The 18,237-nt window shown below is 44.6% G+C and overlaps 1 protein-coding gene across 4 annotated transcripts in view; it reads left to right on the top strand.

The window, feature by feature from the left end:
• Nucleotides 1–18,237, top strand: part of BICD2 (BICD cargo adaptor 2) — a 97,506-nt gene that overhangs the window by 39,106 nt on the left and 40,163 nt on the right. For all 4 annotated transcript variants that reach the window (XM_074602990.1, XM_074602987.1, XM_074602989.1 and 1 more), the window contains exon 2: nucleotides 13,458–13,670. In XM_074602990.1, coding sequence (XP_074459091.1) covers nucleotides 13,458–13,670 — 213 coding nt within the window. The remainder of the gene's footprint in view (nucleotides 1–13,457; nucleotides 13,671–18,237) is intronic.

The following is an 18,237-nucleotide window of genomic DNA, read 5'->3' as shown; positions in this document are numbered from 1 at the left end:
TCAGCCTTTCCTCATAAGGGAGGTGCTCCAGTCCCATAATCATTTCTTAAAATGTGTTTCATCACTTACCGCTCTGTTCAGCGTAGCGTTATACCTCACGCAATCCCTTACCGTCTCTGCACGGCTGTACACGTTGCAGGCGGAACGGTACCGTGTGACGAGTCAGCGACTGGTTTCTGATCTTATTCTTTGCAATAGCACAGAGCTGCCAGCTAGCAGCGCCTGCCTTATCCTGACAGATCATGGGGAAGCTCCCATGAATTATGCGGGATAGCCTGACCCGTTTGCGGGGCAGTCTGTTGGCCATTCCGGGCAGGCGAGTTGCTGGCTGTGGGATTGCCTTTGCCGTCAAGGATGATGGCTGCTCCAGGTGCCGGTCCTGCATGGTTTGCCTTACCAGCCTGCCTTTTGTGTCCCCCCACCAGGGAATGGTGGGGAAAGGGCTCCAGGCGTGTTTGGATTGCCTGCTCGCTAACGACCTGAAGGGGCAGTTCAGCTTGGTGGATCAGGGGTAGTTTAAAATAGCCGATGCGTGTTTTTCTCTGTGCTTGAGCAAGTGTTGCTCTATCCCTGTGATTCTAACGGGGCTGTTTTGTGGGACAACATGTTAAGCAGATGTTTTAAAAGACAGGGAGCAACCTTTCCCCCTCCTTAGTATGTTTTATCAGCGTACCGTAAAGGGGATAGGAGCTGCCTCAAATTTTAACTTGACAATGGGTTAACGGGATGGGACAGCCCAAGCGATTTCACCTTGGGTCAGTTGGGTCAAGAGTGTCCAGAAATAAATAAATAATTGCTGCTTCATATCTGATGTGTGGCCTTTATGAAAGAAAGGGATGGTTTTGGCATGGGCAGGTGTCCGTATCAGGAAAACTTTGAAATTAAGAAAGCAATCTGAATGTCTGAGACCAGCAGGGAATCAGCGCCAAAGGAGCACAGGTACAAGTGTCCAAAGAAATTTCTAGTTTCTTTCCTTGGAGAAAAAAAAAAAAAACAAAACATCTCAAAATTGTACTTTTCCAGTCCTGAAGTATCTAGCTGTTATCCTTTCTGCATAAAAAACAGTGAAAGAGTACGACTGGGTCATTTTGCAGTGCGATCTTCAGACTTTTTTGCTATATTTTTTGCATTGCGGGTTTGGTTGTGTTGTTCGCTGCTTTGTTTGGGTCTTTTTTTTTTTTCTTCCTCTCAAACAGCTGTCAGCCTGAACTTCTATACCTGGGGATGAATGTTTTATGAACAGACTTTGCGTTCACTGCTGCTGCCCGCCCTTGCTTAGCTCATGCTGTCTGACTCTGCCCGTGCTTATTAAGGTGGTCCCGGTTCGAACGCTTGGCCTGCTCATGGTGTCCAAGGTTTATTGCTGAATGAGGGAGCAGAAGGGCGAGAACTGGAATGGCTGAGAAAAATTTCCAGCTTGACTTCCCGGTGGGGCTGCTAGCCTTGCTGAGGAGAGAGTGGGCAGAAGAGCAGCTCCATCACACCTGAGCTGTGGTCCGCAGGGGAGGGTAGGCGAGGAGATAATGCTGCCGACGCTCCTCATGCTGGATCTTGTGTGCGTTTCTAAATCTCCTGATTCAAGAGCTGTCATGTTAACGCCTTTTCACATGAATTCACTTTGGAAGCAAACTGACTCTTTGCTGCTTCAGCAGTTTCCACCCTTGAAGCCAAACTCTCAGCTTCAGTAATCCCTTTGGAGCCTCTTGGTTCATGCCCGTAGGAGGATCCTACCTACCGAATCGTAAAAGCAATGGAAATGGAGCACTCCTGCCTGTGAACAAAAGCAGTCAAGTGCTGGTGATTTTAAGTGGAGTGTCTCCTGCCTTGCTCTGAGCCATTTCCACTGCCTTCATTCAGCCTGTGTTTTATCCCTCACATATTTTTTTTTTGTTGTTTTTTTTTTTTGGTGTATCGTGTCAAAGGAGTATTTATTGAGGGAGGAGAGGAGGCTACAGCCTCTTCCCAGCTGTGTCCGGCCAACATCTGGCCACTATCTCCTGTAACAGTATGTAGAGTTCCTGCTCAGTTATTGATTTAGGCACAATTGCATTTATCCCTCTGGACTGTGCAAGTTAATACAGTTTAAGCGTCTAGCTAACTAAGCTGACAGGCTAAATTAGACTTTTGTCATCAAATCCTTTCCTCCTAGGGGCAGTGCACTGAAGCAATATATTCTAAATATAGGCTCCAGTATATTTTTGCCATTCTAAAAAAAAAACAAAAACCCCAAACCAAACCTCTAAATCATCTGTGGAATGAATGTCTGTCTAGTCTGTGAGGGAGAACACTGCGATCTTTTAAGGCATTTGCATGTCTTCCTGCTGAACTTGAAATTTTGTTAAATCTTGCGTAAATCTGAGGGAAGCAAAGGAGCCCCGGAACCTGACCACGCCGCTGCTGGCCTGTCCCTCCTGGCTTGTCCTCTTCTGGCGCTGCCAGAGCATCCCTTCTGGTCTGCTGCGCCAGTCTGGGGTAGGGAAACTGGACGGCTGGCTTTGTATCTCTGAGGAGAACAAATAGGAGCCTGCACGAAATAACTCACGCAACACAAGACCCAGATGTCCTCTGAACCTTGTAGTGCGGTATCCAAACCTCACGTTTGGTTTTGGGAGGGTTTATTTTTGTTTGGTTGGTTGGTTTTTTTTGTTCTCTTAAAAAGTTCAGTCTTGTTCAGTTTCTTGAAAGCATCAACTCCTGTACAGCGCTTTTTTCTGGGGATGTGATGGCACAAAACGCCTCTCCTGTTTGGGCTGGAGCTTCCCCGGTGCTGCCGAGGGTTTAACAGCAGCGAGGTCTGCGAAATGAAGCAAGGCTCCAGGTAAAGGTACTGGAGCGGGTTAGAAGAAATGTGAAGGAGCTCGGTAGCCTTGCTGGTGTTAAGGACAGTGGGGCAGCGGAGCTGGCTGTTGCTGGAAGGAGCGATGAGCATCTTCTGGCCCTGGTTCGTGCCCCTCCATCCATCCATCCATCCATCCATCCATGCCCTCCGCCATGCCAGTGCTGCCGTCGGCCCTGGTCACCCAGCTGAAGGCGCTGGGAGCAGAGAGGGACCGAGTCTGTGGGAGCGCAGGATCAGGTCACGCTCAAAGGATTACGATGTTTATGGGAGCGCGTGAAAACGCTTGTGTCGCTGCAGCTTTTGGCTTCTGATACAAGTCTGGTGTGTTTGTTTAAGGACTTGGCTGAGAAGCTGTTAGAGCGCGGGTCTATTAACTGAACAGTGCATAAATGGCCACTTTACAAGAAAATTTAAAATGAAAATATGTGAATGCAATGCACAAGAGGAATGTAATACCACCTTTTATTAAATCTCTTCCTCCCTGTAAAGAGGCATCAGTCTCTTCAGACAGTGTTTTTGCACTTCGTTATTGCTATTTTACATCATTATGGTCATAAGGAATTTGCTATTATGAAAAACATGCAATGCTTGGTGAAGCCATGGAAAACATCTTTGATTTTGAATAATAATGAATAATAAGCAGAAAGAATTAGGAGCTGAACTGGTGGTAAAATTCTCTAATTCAGACAGACCATGCAGAAAAATGAACAAAAATTTAAATGGCTTTAAGTGCTCATTAATCTTCTCATGCATATTAACATATCCTGATTAGTTTAATGTTGATGAGACATATTGATGATTAAAATGAAGTTTCTAGGAGCAAAATACGAAAACGTGGGATTTTCATGAGGGAGGACTAGAATACTAGTATTACCTGGTGCCATTTGAAGCCTGCTTGCAAAGGTGCCGGCAGCTTGCCTGTCACTGGAGGAGGAACGCGCTTCAGAATAAGAGTGAGAGGCGCATTTAAATTCAGATTGCAAGCTGGTTTCAGAAAAGCCGCAGTCTGCGCTTCTGAAGGTGAAACTGCCCAATACAGATTAAATTCTCCCCAAAATCACAAAATGGGGGGGGGGGGAGGGGCAGGAGGGCTAGAGGCTGGGGAGAGGTGGGAGGCTTCTCGTGCAGATGGTGCCCTTGGGCGGCTGATGTCACCATGGGCCTGTTTGCAGGATGGGTGGCTTGATTCAAGCGTTTCTCCTCTCATGCTTTCTTGTGCCTGTTTTGCGGGATTTGGGGTATGAGACTTTAAGAGCAGCTGGTCACTGACCGAAAAAAAGCCACGGTTGCTGTTGAGGGTGGGAGGGGGTAAGGGAGTATGAATAAGTTGCCGTATTGAATCAGATCTGCCATCTCTTCAGTCCAGCGTGTTTCCGCTGATGGCCAGCAGCTGAAAAGAGGCATTAGGAAGATGCAGAATTATCCTACCAGCACGAGGTAGCAATCCCTAACGACTAGAGACCATCTTAAGCCCCGACGCCTGAACGTTAACAACTTTTCCAAAATGTTTTGACCTTTACTTCTGTGTCATGCAAAATGTTTATGTGCAAAAATGGCCAATGTCTTGCTGGTATTTTCATGCCAGTGGTCTGATTCTCTGTCCTGTAGCATTGCACTATGGTTTATTCTTTGTATTTTTATTGAAACACTTCTCTCTTCCTTTTTTTAATCAGTTAGGCATTTGGTAAAAACAAATCCCTAGTCACCCCAGAAAGGCACATAACTTTCATTCCAAGCTGGATATAAAAAGTTAATTGCTTTACTACAAATACCTTACTAACATCTTGACTATCCTTCAGTTGAAGGTTTTGTGGTTAAACGTTGACTTGAAGCTAGCATTTCTTTGTCTTTTCCATTGCAGTGATAGGTCTGTTTTCCCGGATTCGTTTTCAGTTACAGATAACTGGCAGGATTGAAGATTTGATCTTTGACTTCTTTTTTTAAGTCTCTTCTTGCTTTTTTGTTATCATACCAGGTTTGTGGAATAAGCAGCGAAACATCCTCAAAATTCAGTATCAATAGCAAGAAATGTCTACAAGAGACTTACGATTTTTATATGCTGTTGATCTTATCCAGAGCTTGTATATCGAACATTAATGCTGGCTGGGAATCTGTGATAAGCAGAGAGCATATTAACTCCGTCTGTCTTCCTAGCTCTCTCTTTCTGTGAATAAAGCAATCTGGTAGCAAAATACCCTACAGTACAACGAAGAAGGCTCAAACAGAGCAGTCTGGAGAACAAAGGAAGGTTCGCCACCTCTAGGTTTAGGCTCTCTATAGCGGGGAAAATTAAGTCTTGGCCTCTAAAATAGATACTCTTGAAAACTGCAGTACTAGAGTTTTGTCATGTCTAAAGCAAGCTGGACCTTGAAGTTGCTGCGTGGTTTGTAATCTGGATGCTGTTTGTAATGCGTGTCCGTGAAGGTTTTCTGAAAAACCAGGACTGCTGGAGGTAGCGCCCTGCCTGTCAGCAGGGGATGCCAGGGCAAGGCATCGTTACTATTATGCATTATAAAAAAAGGGAAATAAAAACTTTTATTACTACCAAAGGCATCCGGTTACTCAACATTTTGAAAAATGGTATGAATCCTAAAAGGACAGTGGTGTTTTGTCATGTCCCGAGCAGTTTCAGGTGACTTCATTTGCATGGCTCCTTCTGTGTCCCTGATCCTAGCGTGAAGGCTTTGGGTTAGATTTTTTTTTTTTTTTTTTTTTTTTTTTCCCCCCCCTATCTGAGATGACTTGGGGACAACGCTAGTGGTCTTTGGCACAGTCTTGTTTTCCTATTGACTGCTTCTCTGTTGTCTCTGCCCAGCTCGGAGCGTTGCAGCTGTAAAGCCGGCGTCTGTCCGCTGCTCCTAGCATTATGCTCAGAGTTTTATTTTCCCATTTCTTCCATATGTCTACAGATACATAAGCAGCTGCAACCGGTGACTCCTTTTACATCCCGTATTTGTAGTCAGTATTAGTGAACCCCTTGGCCCAGGCAACTCTAGTTCTGGACTGGCAATGCCACAGGCTTATTGCTTTGGGCAGGAAATTGTTAAGGGGACACAAAGTGGCACAAAAGTGCCTCTTTCTTTTATCCCATATGGAGGGTGGGCTGTGCACCCTCAGTTCTAACCAGGTTTGTGACTGATCAATGCACAGGTCAAAGACTAGCCGGATGGCCATCGTCTACCTTCTGGTACTGCTTCCTACTTGCTCTCTCCATTGTGATGCTGTCGCATGCAAAATCACCTCTCCTTTTGAGGCTTTTGGTAGCCAAATCCCACTGAAACATGTGTTTGTAAACCAATGAAGGTTTTTTGAAGTGCAAGGTTTTGCACGTGCGTTTGATTTTTAGTGACATCACCATATGATCCACCTCTGTCGCTGCGATGCAGGGTCACTTGCTTGCCCATAGCCCTCTGTCTCGTGAATTTATGTTTGGAGCCTGTAGGTCTCTGCCTCCGGAGCCCGGGACTCAGACCTTTCAGCTGAGCTGAATTATGCCTCTGCCCACCTGCTAATGCCATTGTGCTTGAATATTGCCACTTTGCTCTTTCTGATGTTCTTGATTCAAAAGTTAATTGATATTTTCTGTGTTGGTATTTTTCAAGCTTTCTTTATCCTTGATTAGAAACAGCAGCTTAATTTTTAGATCCGTGAAGCATCAGGAGCAAAAATACATTGTATTTTAGGTGGTGTTTTTTGGTTTTTTTTTTCCCCTTCCTGTCCCTTGGTGGATGTGTACAGCTTGGTTGGCAGGAGCGTCCTGCTTCTCAACACTGGGCATGTACTACACGTATGTGACTGTGGAGTACCTAAGGATTTTGTAAATACTGTAATGCAACACCCCCCAACCCACCACCCCCCATGCCCTCCCCCCGCCCAAGACCAAAAAACCCAACCCCGTCATTCAGGCTCTGCTCCGTGTCTGTTTCCACCAACTCAGAAATCGATGTGCTCCAAGGACTGCATGCAAGCAGGAGCTGTGCTCAGGGGAAAAAATGGGCGATTTACTTGAATTTTACCTTATTCCCCGTTTTCTTTGACCTTGAACTGCTTTCACTTAAGGAAGGAACTGGTGTGTAGTATGAAAATTTGGCAGCATACGTGTAATTCACTGGAAGATGTGCTACTGTCTCTGTTCACCGAGGCATCTGTCCTTCCCTCTATCTGCAGATGGAGAGGAAAATTTTAGAAACACTCAAAACTTGTGTTTATCGAAGAAAGGTTTGACGTTCTTGACATGCTGAAGAAGAGGTGTGGTAACCTCCCTGAACGTTGCACAGCAGGAGGATTTATTAAAATTGGGAGCTTCATCTCTCAAGCCCCCCCCAGCCTTAACCTGCCCAGGAGATGGTGGGGGTGATGCGCGGGTTGTCTCGGGCTCCCTACGAGGAGCTGGTTTTCAGTCAGGGGATGCAACTTGAGCACAGTGTTAGAGCCACTTGGAGCTGAAAATATCCTTGGCTGGCATTCATGTAGAAGTGCTAAAAGCAGTGGGCTGTTGTATGTGGGGTTTCATGTGCGCCCTCGTTAGGACTTTTGTAGACTAAGAAGGATGGATTTAAATTTGCAAGTGCTTTCACTTCATGAGGGCATGTAAATGCAAATTTTAAGCAGTTACAGAGTAGATGTTAAAATCACTAATAGTTTTAATGCTATCATTTATTTAGTAACTCTATGCTATTATTATTTAGTAACTCAGGACCGATTGGGGTGAGCAATTAGTACGTGAAAGTTTGGGGTTTTTTCAAAGAATAATCTATGTACGTCAGCGTTTTGACGAAAGAGCAGACAGCTTGTCTCAGAAAGGACGAAATGATCCTTTATGGTCCTGTGGATGAAGAGGCATTAGCAAGCTCAGTGGGGTTGTCTCCGAATGATAACTAATGCCCGGTGTTGGCCCTAGGCTGTGTGCAAACAGGTTAACCAAGTACCTGCACCTCTTTGAAAATCTGACCTTGGTTTCTGATGTGTGTTTTAGAATATGTGAGGTTTTTCTTTTGTTAGTTCTCAACTGTTTCTACCATAGCAACCAAAGAATGTGAGATAAGCTGACCAAAGGAGGAAAAAAAAAAAAAAAAAAAAAAAAAGGAAAAATAGCAGATTTTTTTTCTTTAAAAAGATCATTTAGGCTTGTGTTCAGGCTAAAGAATTACATCAGCAAAACATTTATTGGTGGGGGGATAAGTTTTTCATGCTTGTTGCAAGCCAAAGTCCTTTTTATTTTGTGTTGTTCGTTTGTTTGGTTTTTTTTAATCTGAAGGAGTCAAATTTTGCATGTTACTAGGATGACACATACTGTCCAAAAGCTGATTTGTATTGTGGAGTCCTGAGCTCCTTCAAGATTTTCCTTCCTCTTTCTTAATCCTCAAAATCATTGTCTTTCCCTGCTCCCCTGGTTCTTTAAATGGAAACCACTTTATTTCAGTTGTAGATGACAAATGGATTTGTAAGCCATTTATCTTATGAAACCCCTTCACTGAAATATTTTTGTTGGTCTCTGTTTTCTCGGATGTGTTCTTTCATGGTGCAGGAACCTCCCCATCATTTTGACGGAGCAAAAGGGAGATCTTATTTTACTGTTTGCTCTGTAACGTCTCAGGGGGCGGGGGGGGGGACTCCATCCTTGTCGGTGCATCTGCTTTAAGGAGCTCTGGGGCTTTTTCTTTGCTTTTCCATTCTTGCCGTGGTTCAGCGTGTGCCTCAGCTCACACACCGGGTAAGAAGACGGGTAGAGATGGAAGTGTAGTGCCTAGGGAGGCGTGAAGGTCTGGAATGGTCCCTGTGCAGCACGTGGACTAGCGTCAGATCTCTGCAGACCTTTAGGGACACCAGCTCTTTGCAGAAGTCGTAGAGGATTTGCTCTAGCTCAAAGACCTCTCCCCAGCATAATTTATTTTTTTTTGGGTAGTGTTTGGTAGTCCAAGAAGTGTGTTTCAGAGATTCTTCGCGTTTCATGTGAACATCTGCACATGAAGGAACTTTTTGAAAAAGATTAGGTAAAAGGTCAGGTTTAAAATCTTGTTAAGAAGTATTTGATGTGATGGGTTTCATCTAAAAACTGTTCGCTCATCTATAAGATGACTGGGATCAGATTCCTCCTGTAAAATACACAGATGAATCTCTGTAATCATCAAATGTAGAGGAAACTTTACCTTTTTCTGAGTCTGTCTTTTGAAAATTGGCACTTTAAACCCAGTTTGAAATGCAGTTTGATCCAGGGCTTCATCGGAGCTGGTTTGGGCCATTTTGTGTAACACCTCAGTTATTGGATGTGCCTCATCCTTTTGCTGTCCAAATTCCTTTTCCCATTTGTAAAATTACTGTGGAGAGTTTTGAATTCTTGAGATTTAAGGCAGCGTTGGCTTAAGACTAAGTTTGTAGAAATCTCCTTGATTTTTAGCAGTTAGATTTTCTGGGCTATTTAAGAATATGATGCGCGCGTTCTCTAATTGCTTTGAGTCTGCTGATGTAGGTAATGCCACAAGCAAGAAAGTTGATTCAATAGCATTTTGGTCGATGATATTTATTCTGGCAAACCTTCATCAGCTCATTTTGGTAAATTTCTCGCTGGCTTCAGGGGTGCCATAATTAGCCTTTGGGCAGCATTCCCTAGCGTATGTGTGGGAGGAAGGCTGAAGGACTACATGTACTGGCGTGGCTGGTAGGGGATGGCAGCTCGGCAAGCGAAAAACTGTCTGGGTTTCAGTTGATCTGCAGCTTCGCAGCAGCTGCGGCAGCAGGTTATTAGCAATAAGCAATAATTAGCATCTGAATGATTTGGTGCATTTCTCAGGGCTCAGCACGTGCTCCTTGCAGGGTGCGCTGCCCTCGTAAGGGCGAGAACCCTGGCTGGGAAGTGTTCCACGTTCACGTGATCCGGGGAGAAACAGCTATACAGAATTGGAGGCTGCGCGTGGAGGTGGAGGTTGGTTTTGGTTAGTTTCACATAGTGCTAAAGCCAAAGGAGGGCTTTCGATCGGTCTCTCGTGCAGCTTTCTGAAGAGATGGATCAAACCTGATCAAACCTTTGTCCAGCAGCGTATAAAGCGTTTTCCAATGTACCGATGAGCACATCTAGCTGGGGAAATAGCAGGATTGCGTTTTGGTTCATGAACTCTTTGATCTTGCTTTTGACCTGACCTTGGGAAATCTGGAAGAAGGGAACTTTGACAGTCCCTTAATGACTTGTTTTAATTCCTTGAGGCAGCTTTTCAGCAGAACACGATGCTTTGCAGCCCTTGTGTCCAGCAAGGTGTGTGCAAATGAGTTGTCAGAAACTCATTTATTTTGTGAAGAGACTATACTCCAATGGGCAGTTATTCTGCTATAACTGTGAATGCTTTTCTTCCCTATTTTGGTACCTTAGTAGATAGAGGTTTAGGAAGAGGAGGAAGAACAGAATAACTTTGACTTCTATTTCTGTGTTTTATATAACTGTTAAAGCAAAGGTGGATGTGGGACTTCTGGGTACGTGAAGGTTTATGGGTTTCATGCGTATCAGTAAGAAGTCAGTTTCCCTTTTTAATACCTTGATTTAAAACAGGCCTGGGTTGTAGCCGTGGAAAGTAATTGCATTGCCCCTGTAATTTTGCACAATTTTGTTAAATGTCCTGTTCCACACAGGCTGTTGCAGTTATGAAAATGGCTTGTAACATGAATGTATGACGTCCTTTCTAAGTACGTACAAGAAATAACGAAGCTTGATTGGAATGGAGGTGCTTTTTAAGTGGTCCCTTATAAATCGACCCAGATGGAATTGTTCCAGGCTGCCTGTCCTGATGACCGTGCCTGTTAAGGTGGTTTCTTGTGTTCTGTGTAGTGTCAGAGATGGTTTACTCACAGTTCTGTACCCATCTTCCTGACCCTTGACAGTAATACCGTCGAGGTAGTGGCAGGGTTTCTGCTGACGCTTCACAAGCTTGCTGGTTGAGAGCAAACGGAGAAATAACTGGGGCCCGCAAAGAATAGCAGCATCCTTCGGGGGTGACCCATGAGCTCACGTCCGCGGTTGGTCTGGGTGAGCTGGCACCTGCAGGTCTCGTTTGGCTGAGTTAGTCTTGCAATTTGGGACAAGCCATCATAAAAGGCAGTTTCTAAAAAGGGAGCCCGACTGTCTTAGGGCACGGAAAAAAACTCTCAAACATAAAAGTGAGGTTCACGGAATAACAACACACCTTCAGGTCTCCTAACAAAAATAGGTTCTCTTTTATGAAAATGTGGGAAACTTGTAAACTGACCAAAAACTGTCATGTGCGAGTATGATTTAAAACACGTAATTTATTGCTATACAATTTTATCAAGGCCAAAAATGCATAAAACCATGAAAAATAAGGTGGTATTTTACAAGGGTAACTAAATGTTAATAGCTCTTCTAAATTTACATTAAGCATTCTGCTTCAAGGCTTAAGGCAATCCCCAACTCTGGGAGATTACGGGGTTTCTTGCACCTTTCTCTGAAGCATCTGGCATTAGCCTCTATAGAAGACAGGATATTGGATTAAAAAAAAAGCCCAGTCTCATCCACTCTGCCAGTTTTTGTGTTCAAATACTCCCTGTCAACAGTGGTGTCTGCGAAATGATGACATTCTCTTCTCAGCTGTTAAAGAAAACCAAGGCCTAGCGCCTGCATCGAAAGTTTTAAGAGCAAATTAGTCGTTATTCTCAAGAATTTCTCCCTTAGCGGTACTGCTGAGCGCCTCGATTGAATCATGCTTGGGCTCTGCTGTCGGGCTGATGAGATGTGGCTTTGAGTATCCTGAGCTTCAGCGTGTGCTCTGCGTTGGCATCCCGCTGCTGAGAAATGGGTGCCACTTCCCTGGGCAAACGGATGCCCGCAGTCCCTTTCTCTGTGTCAGAGATTTGTAAAAAATGCAGGTCTAGAAAAGGTGGGTCTTAATTCTTCATGGAAAAAAGATAGCATATTTGAGAGGCTTGCGTGTTTTTTGCTATCCCTTTAACATTTATGGACATCTTAGGTATTAGGCTTTTAAGCTGCTTTGTTGAAACTCATTTGACAAGGACTTGCACAGATGGTGCTTTACTTTCTGTCTGAAATGTGACGCTTTTTCATTTCCCTTGGGTCATCTCAGTGAATCTGGCTAGAATTTTTTTTCCAATGGATATTTGTCTCCTGTATCTTTGACGTACTTGCTTATCTGAAATAAGATTTGATCTGATAGGAGCGATATGTGGGTGTCTTTCAACTGTAGGAAGAGCTAACACCTTCAATCATCTGTTTCAGCCTGGTGCATTCAATAATTACTGTACTATTAATGCATCTGCTGTAATATACAGAAGTAATAAAATACTGAAATCTGCTTCTCTTCAAAGCAGATTTTTTTTTTTCTGTGCCGACAGTATATTTCTGAGGAGCTAGCAAAAGATGATTAATTGAAAATGTAATGCACAACTAGACAAGGAGTTTTATGACATGCTGATCTGTCCTTGACCTGGCTTAACGCCTGGTATTAATGTTGGCTATGAAAATCTGCCGTATGGATATGGGCATCCCTAAAGATGCTGTGGCACCTGAAAGCTCCAAATATGTATGTATTGGGTTGTGGTGCGCGCACACGCAGCAGTTAAAAAGATATCATTCGTTAATCTCATTGACTTTGGTCCATCTGCCAGGCCTTGTGTTACAAATATATACCTACTTAAAATGTTAAACTCTGTACTTTATAACGTCTGTTAGCGAAAGCCACTGGCGGCTTTCTTAAATGCTGCAGCTGGGGTGTCGGGAAGGGCTGCTTGCGCGCGTGCTGGAGAGCAGTGCCGCGAGGAGCATTGCCTGGTAGAGTTTCAAGCAAAATGCAAACCTCCAAAAAGAAACGGGAGGAGGTAAAAAACGAGAACGTCGGGTCTAAACAGAGGCGCGCGATGCTGAAGAGGTTAGATTCCTGTGACCTGCCTCTAAGTCCTTTCGCTGGCGCGCTGCTAGAGGTGACGTCCCTAGACCAGGCGGCAGCGCTGGTTGGGCGAGCGTCCGCTGACCTACTTCAGCCGGAATGACCACGTTGGCTTAACCTGGTTCGGGAGTAGCCCTGCTAACCTCGCGTGCTTGTGGCTGCGGTGGGTTAGCAGGTTCGAGGGGGCAGTAATCTCCTGCAATGAGCAGGTGGTGATGTGTTCCTTTGGTGTAGCTGGATCACGAAGAGTAAGCACGCTCCCAGCTTAAGAAATGGAACAAGCTGCTGATACTAAATCTGTTTTCAGTGATTCATTTTTTGTGGAAGTAAGTCTGACCCGACTATAGAGACTGCGTGCACGCAAAAGTGTCTGCTCGTCTTGCCGGGTGTCTTGTTGAAAACCAAAGTCTTGCTTTAAGAGCAGACTCAAATAAATAAACTGTTGTTCCCTCCCACAAGGGTTTGTATGAGGTTCTATCCTGTGCACCGTCGCAAAACACTGTTTGGGTGCTGCGTGTTACTTTCAAAAGCCCCATGTGGCCGCTTGATAGTATTTAAAGGTCTCATCCCAGAAGAGGGGGGTGTAGGAAAAGGTTGCATTGGTTTGCATCAAAGAAATACGAGGGTAGATAGTTTCAACTCCTTAAAATGAAAGTTACTTATGCAAAATTCTGAGTTTAGTAATAAAAGACTTTTTTTCCTGACTCTCCTAGGCTTTTGGGCAGGCCCATACCAACCACAAGAAGGTAGCAGCAGATGGAGAAAGCAGAGAGGAGACCTTGATTCAGGAATCGGCTACCAAGGAGGAGTACTACATGAAGAAGGTTATGGAGCTGCAGACAGAACTGAAGCAGCTCAGAAATGTCCTTGCCAACACCCAGTCTGAAAATGAACGCCTTAATTCTGTTGCACAGGAACTGAAAGAGGTGAGTGAAGGCGCTCAGTGCGCGCCGCGGCGTGTATTGTGGTTATGTTGTCTTGTGCTGCGTAACCAAAATAAGGAAGATTCTTGAGCTGATCGTTAACCTGCTTAATACTGGCAGCTGCTAAGCTGGGTCGCCTCTCGGAGACTTCAGCAAGGCATTACATCCAGCCGAAGCCGTAATTCAGCAGTACGGTAAATCCAGCTTTCTGGTTCCATCCATTCAACCCAGCCTGTCGTGGCCACAAGAGTTCTGACCCAGTGCGAATTCACCCTGCCTTGTTGAAATACCTACTAGTTCTGCAGTGACCACGGCATTGTGTCCCCAGCTCGTTTGACAGACACGGGCCACGCTGGGGCTGTGCGTGCTGCGCATCAGTACTTCCAGTCCGGGAACTGCTGCCTTAAAAAGCAGAGGAACGTGTTTAGTCCAAGCACAGAGATGCTTTGGAGGTACTTTTTCTGCCTCACTCCCCATACAGATTTTCTTGTTGCACAATATTTGGGACATCATTTCCCCTTTTATTACTTTTTCCACCCTACGCTTCTAAGGATGCGTGAACATAACAAAACACTGAATTGCACAGAAGGAGTAATAGTGAAGTTTATAGGTTTTTTTCTCATTGAAACGATGGCTCTTACTTTTTCGTAGGTTGCTTAACTTACTATCTTGAAGTACCTTTGACTTTTTATTGTTTTGGTATTGAAACTACCTGTTTCTGAAGGGAAATAATCGCTGAGAAATTGCCCTTAAAAGCTTAATTACTTAAGAAATCTGTAGCTCAGGAGGAGTCTCTGTGGCACGGATGCAGAAAAGACTGTTTTGAGAGCTCAAACTCTTGCTTATATTCAGACTGGGTAAAAGATAGAGACTGTAAACCACAGTCGGACATGGTAAACAATCAGCGATTATTACTCATGAGCTTTCGTGCACCTTCCTGTGAAGCATTGGGTACTCGTCTTATGTGGCCCGGAGATAATCGACAGGCCTCCCCTGCCAGGAGAGGAGCCAGCTGAGATCCCACGTCTTAATCTCTGCATACTCCACATGACCACGGCTGAAAATCACAAGTGTTCCATTTAATTTCTTTAGGACGTAGTAACAAATGTGTGGATAATATTTGGTGGTAAAATTCATGAGGAAACGTGGGTTGGTTACTTCTGTGGAGAAGTGGGGTTCAATAGTACCCCTCTTTGGGGTATGACAGAGGAGATTTGTGGGGCAAACTGTCCCGGGTGATCAAACAGGCCAGTCAAGCTCTCGTTTAATTTCGTGGGTCCTGGCTGTGGGATACCAGGGCTGGAATCAGTCCATGTGCTCTGCTTGGGCAAGGAACCGGTCCCTGCAAGCGCACACACACACAACTCTTGCCTTCATTTCCTAACCTTTAAGACCAGCTTAAAAGAAAAGCTCCCCACCCCAGAGGCAGCATCATGTCCGTAACGGATTACAAACGCTCAAGAGCATGCTGAGTGGCAGATTTCAATCCAGCTCCCTGCGCCGCTGCAGCTGAAGGTGATTTTTCCTTCTAGATGATGCCATGTTGCGGCCACCTTTGCTGGGAGATGCATTTTGCTTTGTACAACCCTCTGCTGAGCTGTCGGTTTGCAAGGTTTTAGGGTGTTTTTTTCCTTGTGCTTTGTCCTTCCACCTTGGCCACGCTCCCTTTTGCACAAACGCACTTGTGTGAAATGGGCTCCAGTGAGAACTGAAGAGTGCAGGAAGGGGGGAAGTGGGTGACGTCGTGTTTCTTGGGAAGATTTTAATTTTTTCAACGATTTTTTTATTTTATTTTGGGGTCTCTTCCGCTGAACAGGGGAAGATGCATTTAGTTAGTTGACTAAAGGCTGATGATGATTCACTGGATGTGACTGATTTTTAAACTTTGAATGGAAACTGAACTCAGTGAAAGAAAAATAAAAATCAAAACCTAATGCGATAAATAACTGGAACCTTGGAGTTAGGGGTTTCTCTGCCTGTCACTCTGTGTCCTCTCAGTGTGTGTGTGTGTGCTTCTTTCCTTGCCTTTTTTTTAGCCTAGCTGTTCCTTCTGCTGCTGGCAAATTGTGGTGGGGTGAAGAGGTGAGGAGGAGAAAAAGAAATGGCATTAAAGCTTTAGTGTTAAAATGAAAACACCTGAACCATTTGGCCATTTGTGGCTTGGGATTCTTTTCCTCTGAAGATGTCTCTGTGTGTTTTGCGTTTTGGTTTGAATTGCCTGATAATTACTGGTAGGGAATAGTGAGGTGGGGTGTGTGAACAGAGATACCGGCCTTCCCCTGGCCCACGAAAAAGCCCAAGTCAACACGACCATCTTGAGGGACTTGGCTTTTCTTTTGTCGGTGCATCAGAAAGTGGCAGAAGTTCAAGTAGTTCCTGTGTCACCGTTGTCCGGGTAAGTGGAAACAGGAGGATACGCACAAGCCTCCTGTGATGATTTGTAGATCTAAGAAAATTTAACGTGAAAGCATTGTGTGAGAGAAATCAAGAGGAACGTGTTGTGTCCCTTGTAAGCTCGGGAGCAAGATGGAGCAGTGTGCTTTTCCCCAGTCCCTGCTGCCGCGCTTAGCTTTAGCCTGCCTCATGGTAAAAGTTTTACGTTGATGTTAGTCCAAGGAGACTCTGTGCTGTGAAGAATGCTGCAGCAGCCTGAAGGTGTTGGGGATGGGGGGGGAACGTGATCTACTGTTTTATACTGCAGAGATGGAGTAGAAATTCCTCCCTTTTCTCTGGCGGCTGAAGAAAGAAAAACTGCTGTGGCTCTTCTCCATCTTGTTGTAGAGAACGTTTGTAGGCAGATCTAGTCTTTGTAGTGTGTGTTTTGGAAGTCAGGTATTATTGCCTATCAAGAGAACTGACTTGCAAGACGTCAGGGGAACAGGAAACTTTACTTCCATTGCAACTGTTCTGAATTTGGTAAAGGTAAGAGGAAGGATGTGGGAAATGCTTGATTGTGTGTCCTCTGGCCAGGCAGAGGCTGCCTCCTGTCAAAACTAAAAGGACGTTTAAAAGATAAAAAAGAAAAAAAAAAAAAGTAAAAGGTCAGGAAATCAACTGAGGCTGCATCTCTGCTTTATTTTATTATTATTTTTGCTTGTCAGGGCTGGCTGCAAAAGTGTTTACCTGCTGTTTTGTATCTATCTGATAGGATACAGAGTTTTACTGTTGCTGGGGCTTTTTCGAAAAAAACTTGTTTGGCCCTTAATGGCGGCAGAAGGAAGATGGTTGAGTGTATCTGGCAGCAGCTCCTCTTGGGATGATGCTGGTAGCAGCGGTGGCGGTGGGTTGAAGCCAGACGTTGACCCGCATCAGTTGGCAGCACGCTCAAGACTGCGCGTTTAAGATGATGTCATTCCTTCCGTGTCTTCTCAGGACACTCACACAGACGCGATGAGCTGTATTTGGAAGGAGAAGAGTGACATTTGGTACACCTGGAGGTGCTGTAGCAGACACAAGTGGTTTTGACGCTTTCTGTTGCGTTATCTAACTTTGGCCTGTTGAGACAGGCTGACGGGGCGGTTACAGATTACAAGTTTTACTGCTGTCATTAGCTAGCTCAGCAGCTCCTGTGGCCTGGAAAAGCCACTGGAAGAAGTAATTGCTCCTGAGTAATCGGTAATTGCTGTTTCTTTTTAATCTTCTTTCATCTCTCCTATGTTTTAGCGGCACCAAAACAGATTTCATAGGGTGATGTGGCTGTGAAGTCATAAGCCAGCCGTGCTCAGTATAGAGAAGCTGAAAAATAAATAAGCAATTCTTTCCCAGGAAAGTAAAAGGTGTTCTGATTATCTAAACTAAAGAAAGAAATATAAAAGCACACACATTAAATTATATGTTAGTTAAGAAAAACAGTTGACGTGCATGGTGCAATATAATACGTACTGAATAACTTGTGGGGTTTTTAAAACACGCTACAGCAATGTATGAGTAATTTCATTCCTCCAAGGCTATACAATACAAGCTGGTTTTCTGAGGTTTGTTCTGAAGAAACTTTCTCGTTCTGCATTATCGGCTGATAGACTTCATCAAGAAAGTGTATGTCAATCTAAAGGATAACGAACAGCATGCGGTGACCCAGCCCTGTATGCACAGGGGACTTTCTCTTTTTCCTGTTGGGATTTTCAAGTCCGTCTCAAACACGGACACACAACTGTTTATTCTGGGGGGTTTTTTTGTTCGTCTGTTTTTAACCTTAGAGAAAAGGAATACCCAGCACAGAGGTCTCTGCGAAGATCTGTCATTTTTATCCCTCTGTCCTATTCTCTTGCCTGACGTTGGAGGAATGGTCATCGGTTTGTTTTTCAAGAATTTCAAGTGACTCTGACAACCCTCGTGCTCTGGTCCTGTTGATAATTTCCTTCCCTAAGTTTACGGCTTATGAAGTTCACCCATACTGTCAGAGTAAACCTTAAAAAACCAACCAGCCCTGACATCTTCATTCTTCAGTGGAGACCTAGACCTTGGTTCCTGGCTGTGGGCAGCTGAATGCTTCACTGAAGGACACACAGAAATTGCCGGCGCTCTGGTTAGAGCAGCTTCAAGTGGAAGCTGATCTTCAGTCACTGGAAAC

Source organism: Larus michahellis, chromosome 10 (genome assembly GCF_964199755.1).
Source record: "Larus michahellis chromosome 10, bLarMic1.1, whole genome shotgun sequence".
Classification (NCBI taxonomy): Eukaryota; Metazoa; Chordata; class Aves; order Charadriiformes; family Laridae; genus Larus; species Larus michahellis.
The sequence above is the reverse complement of the archived record's forward strand: the minus strand, read 5'-3'. Positions and strand labels throughout refer to the sequence as shown.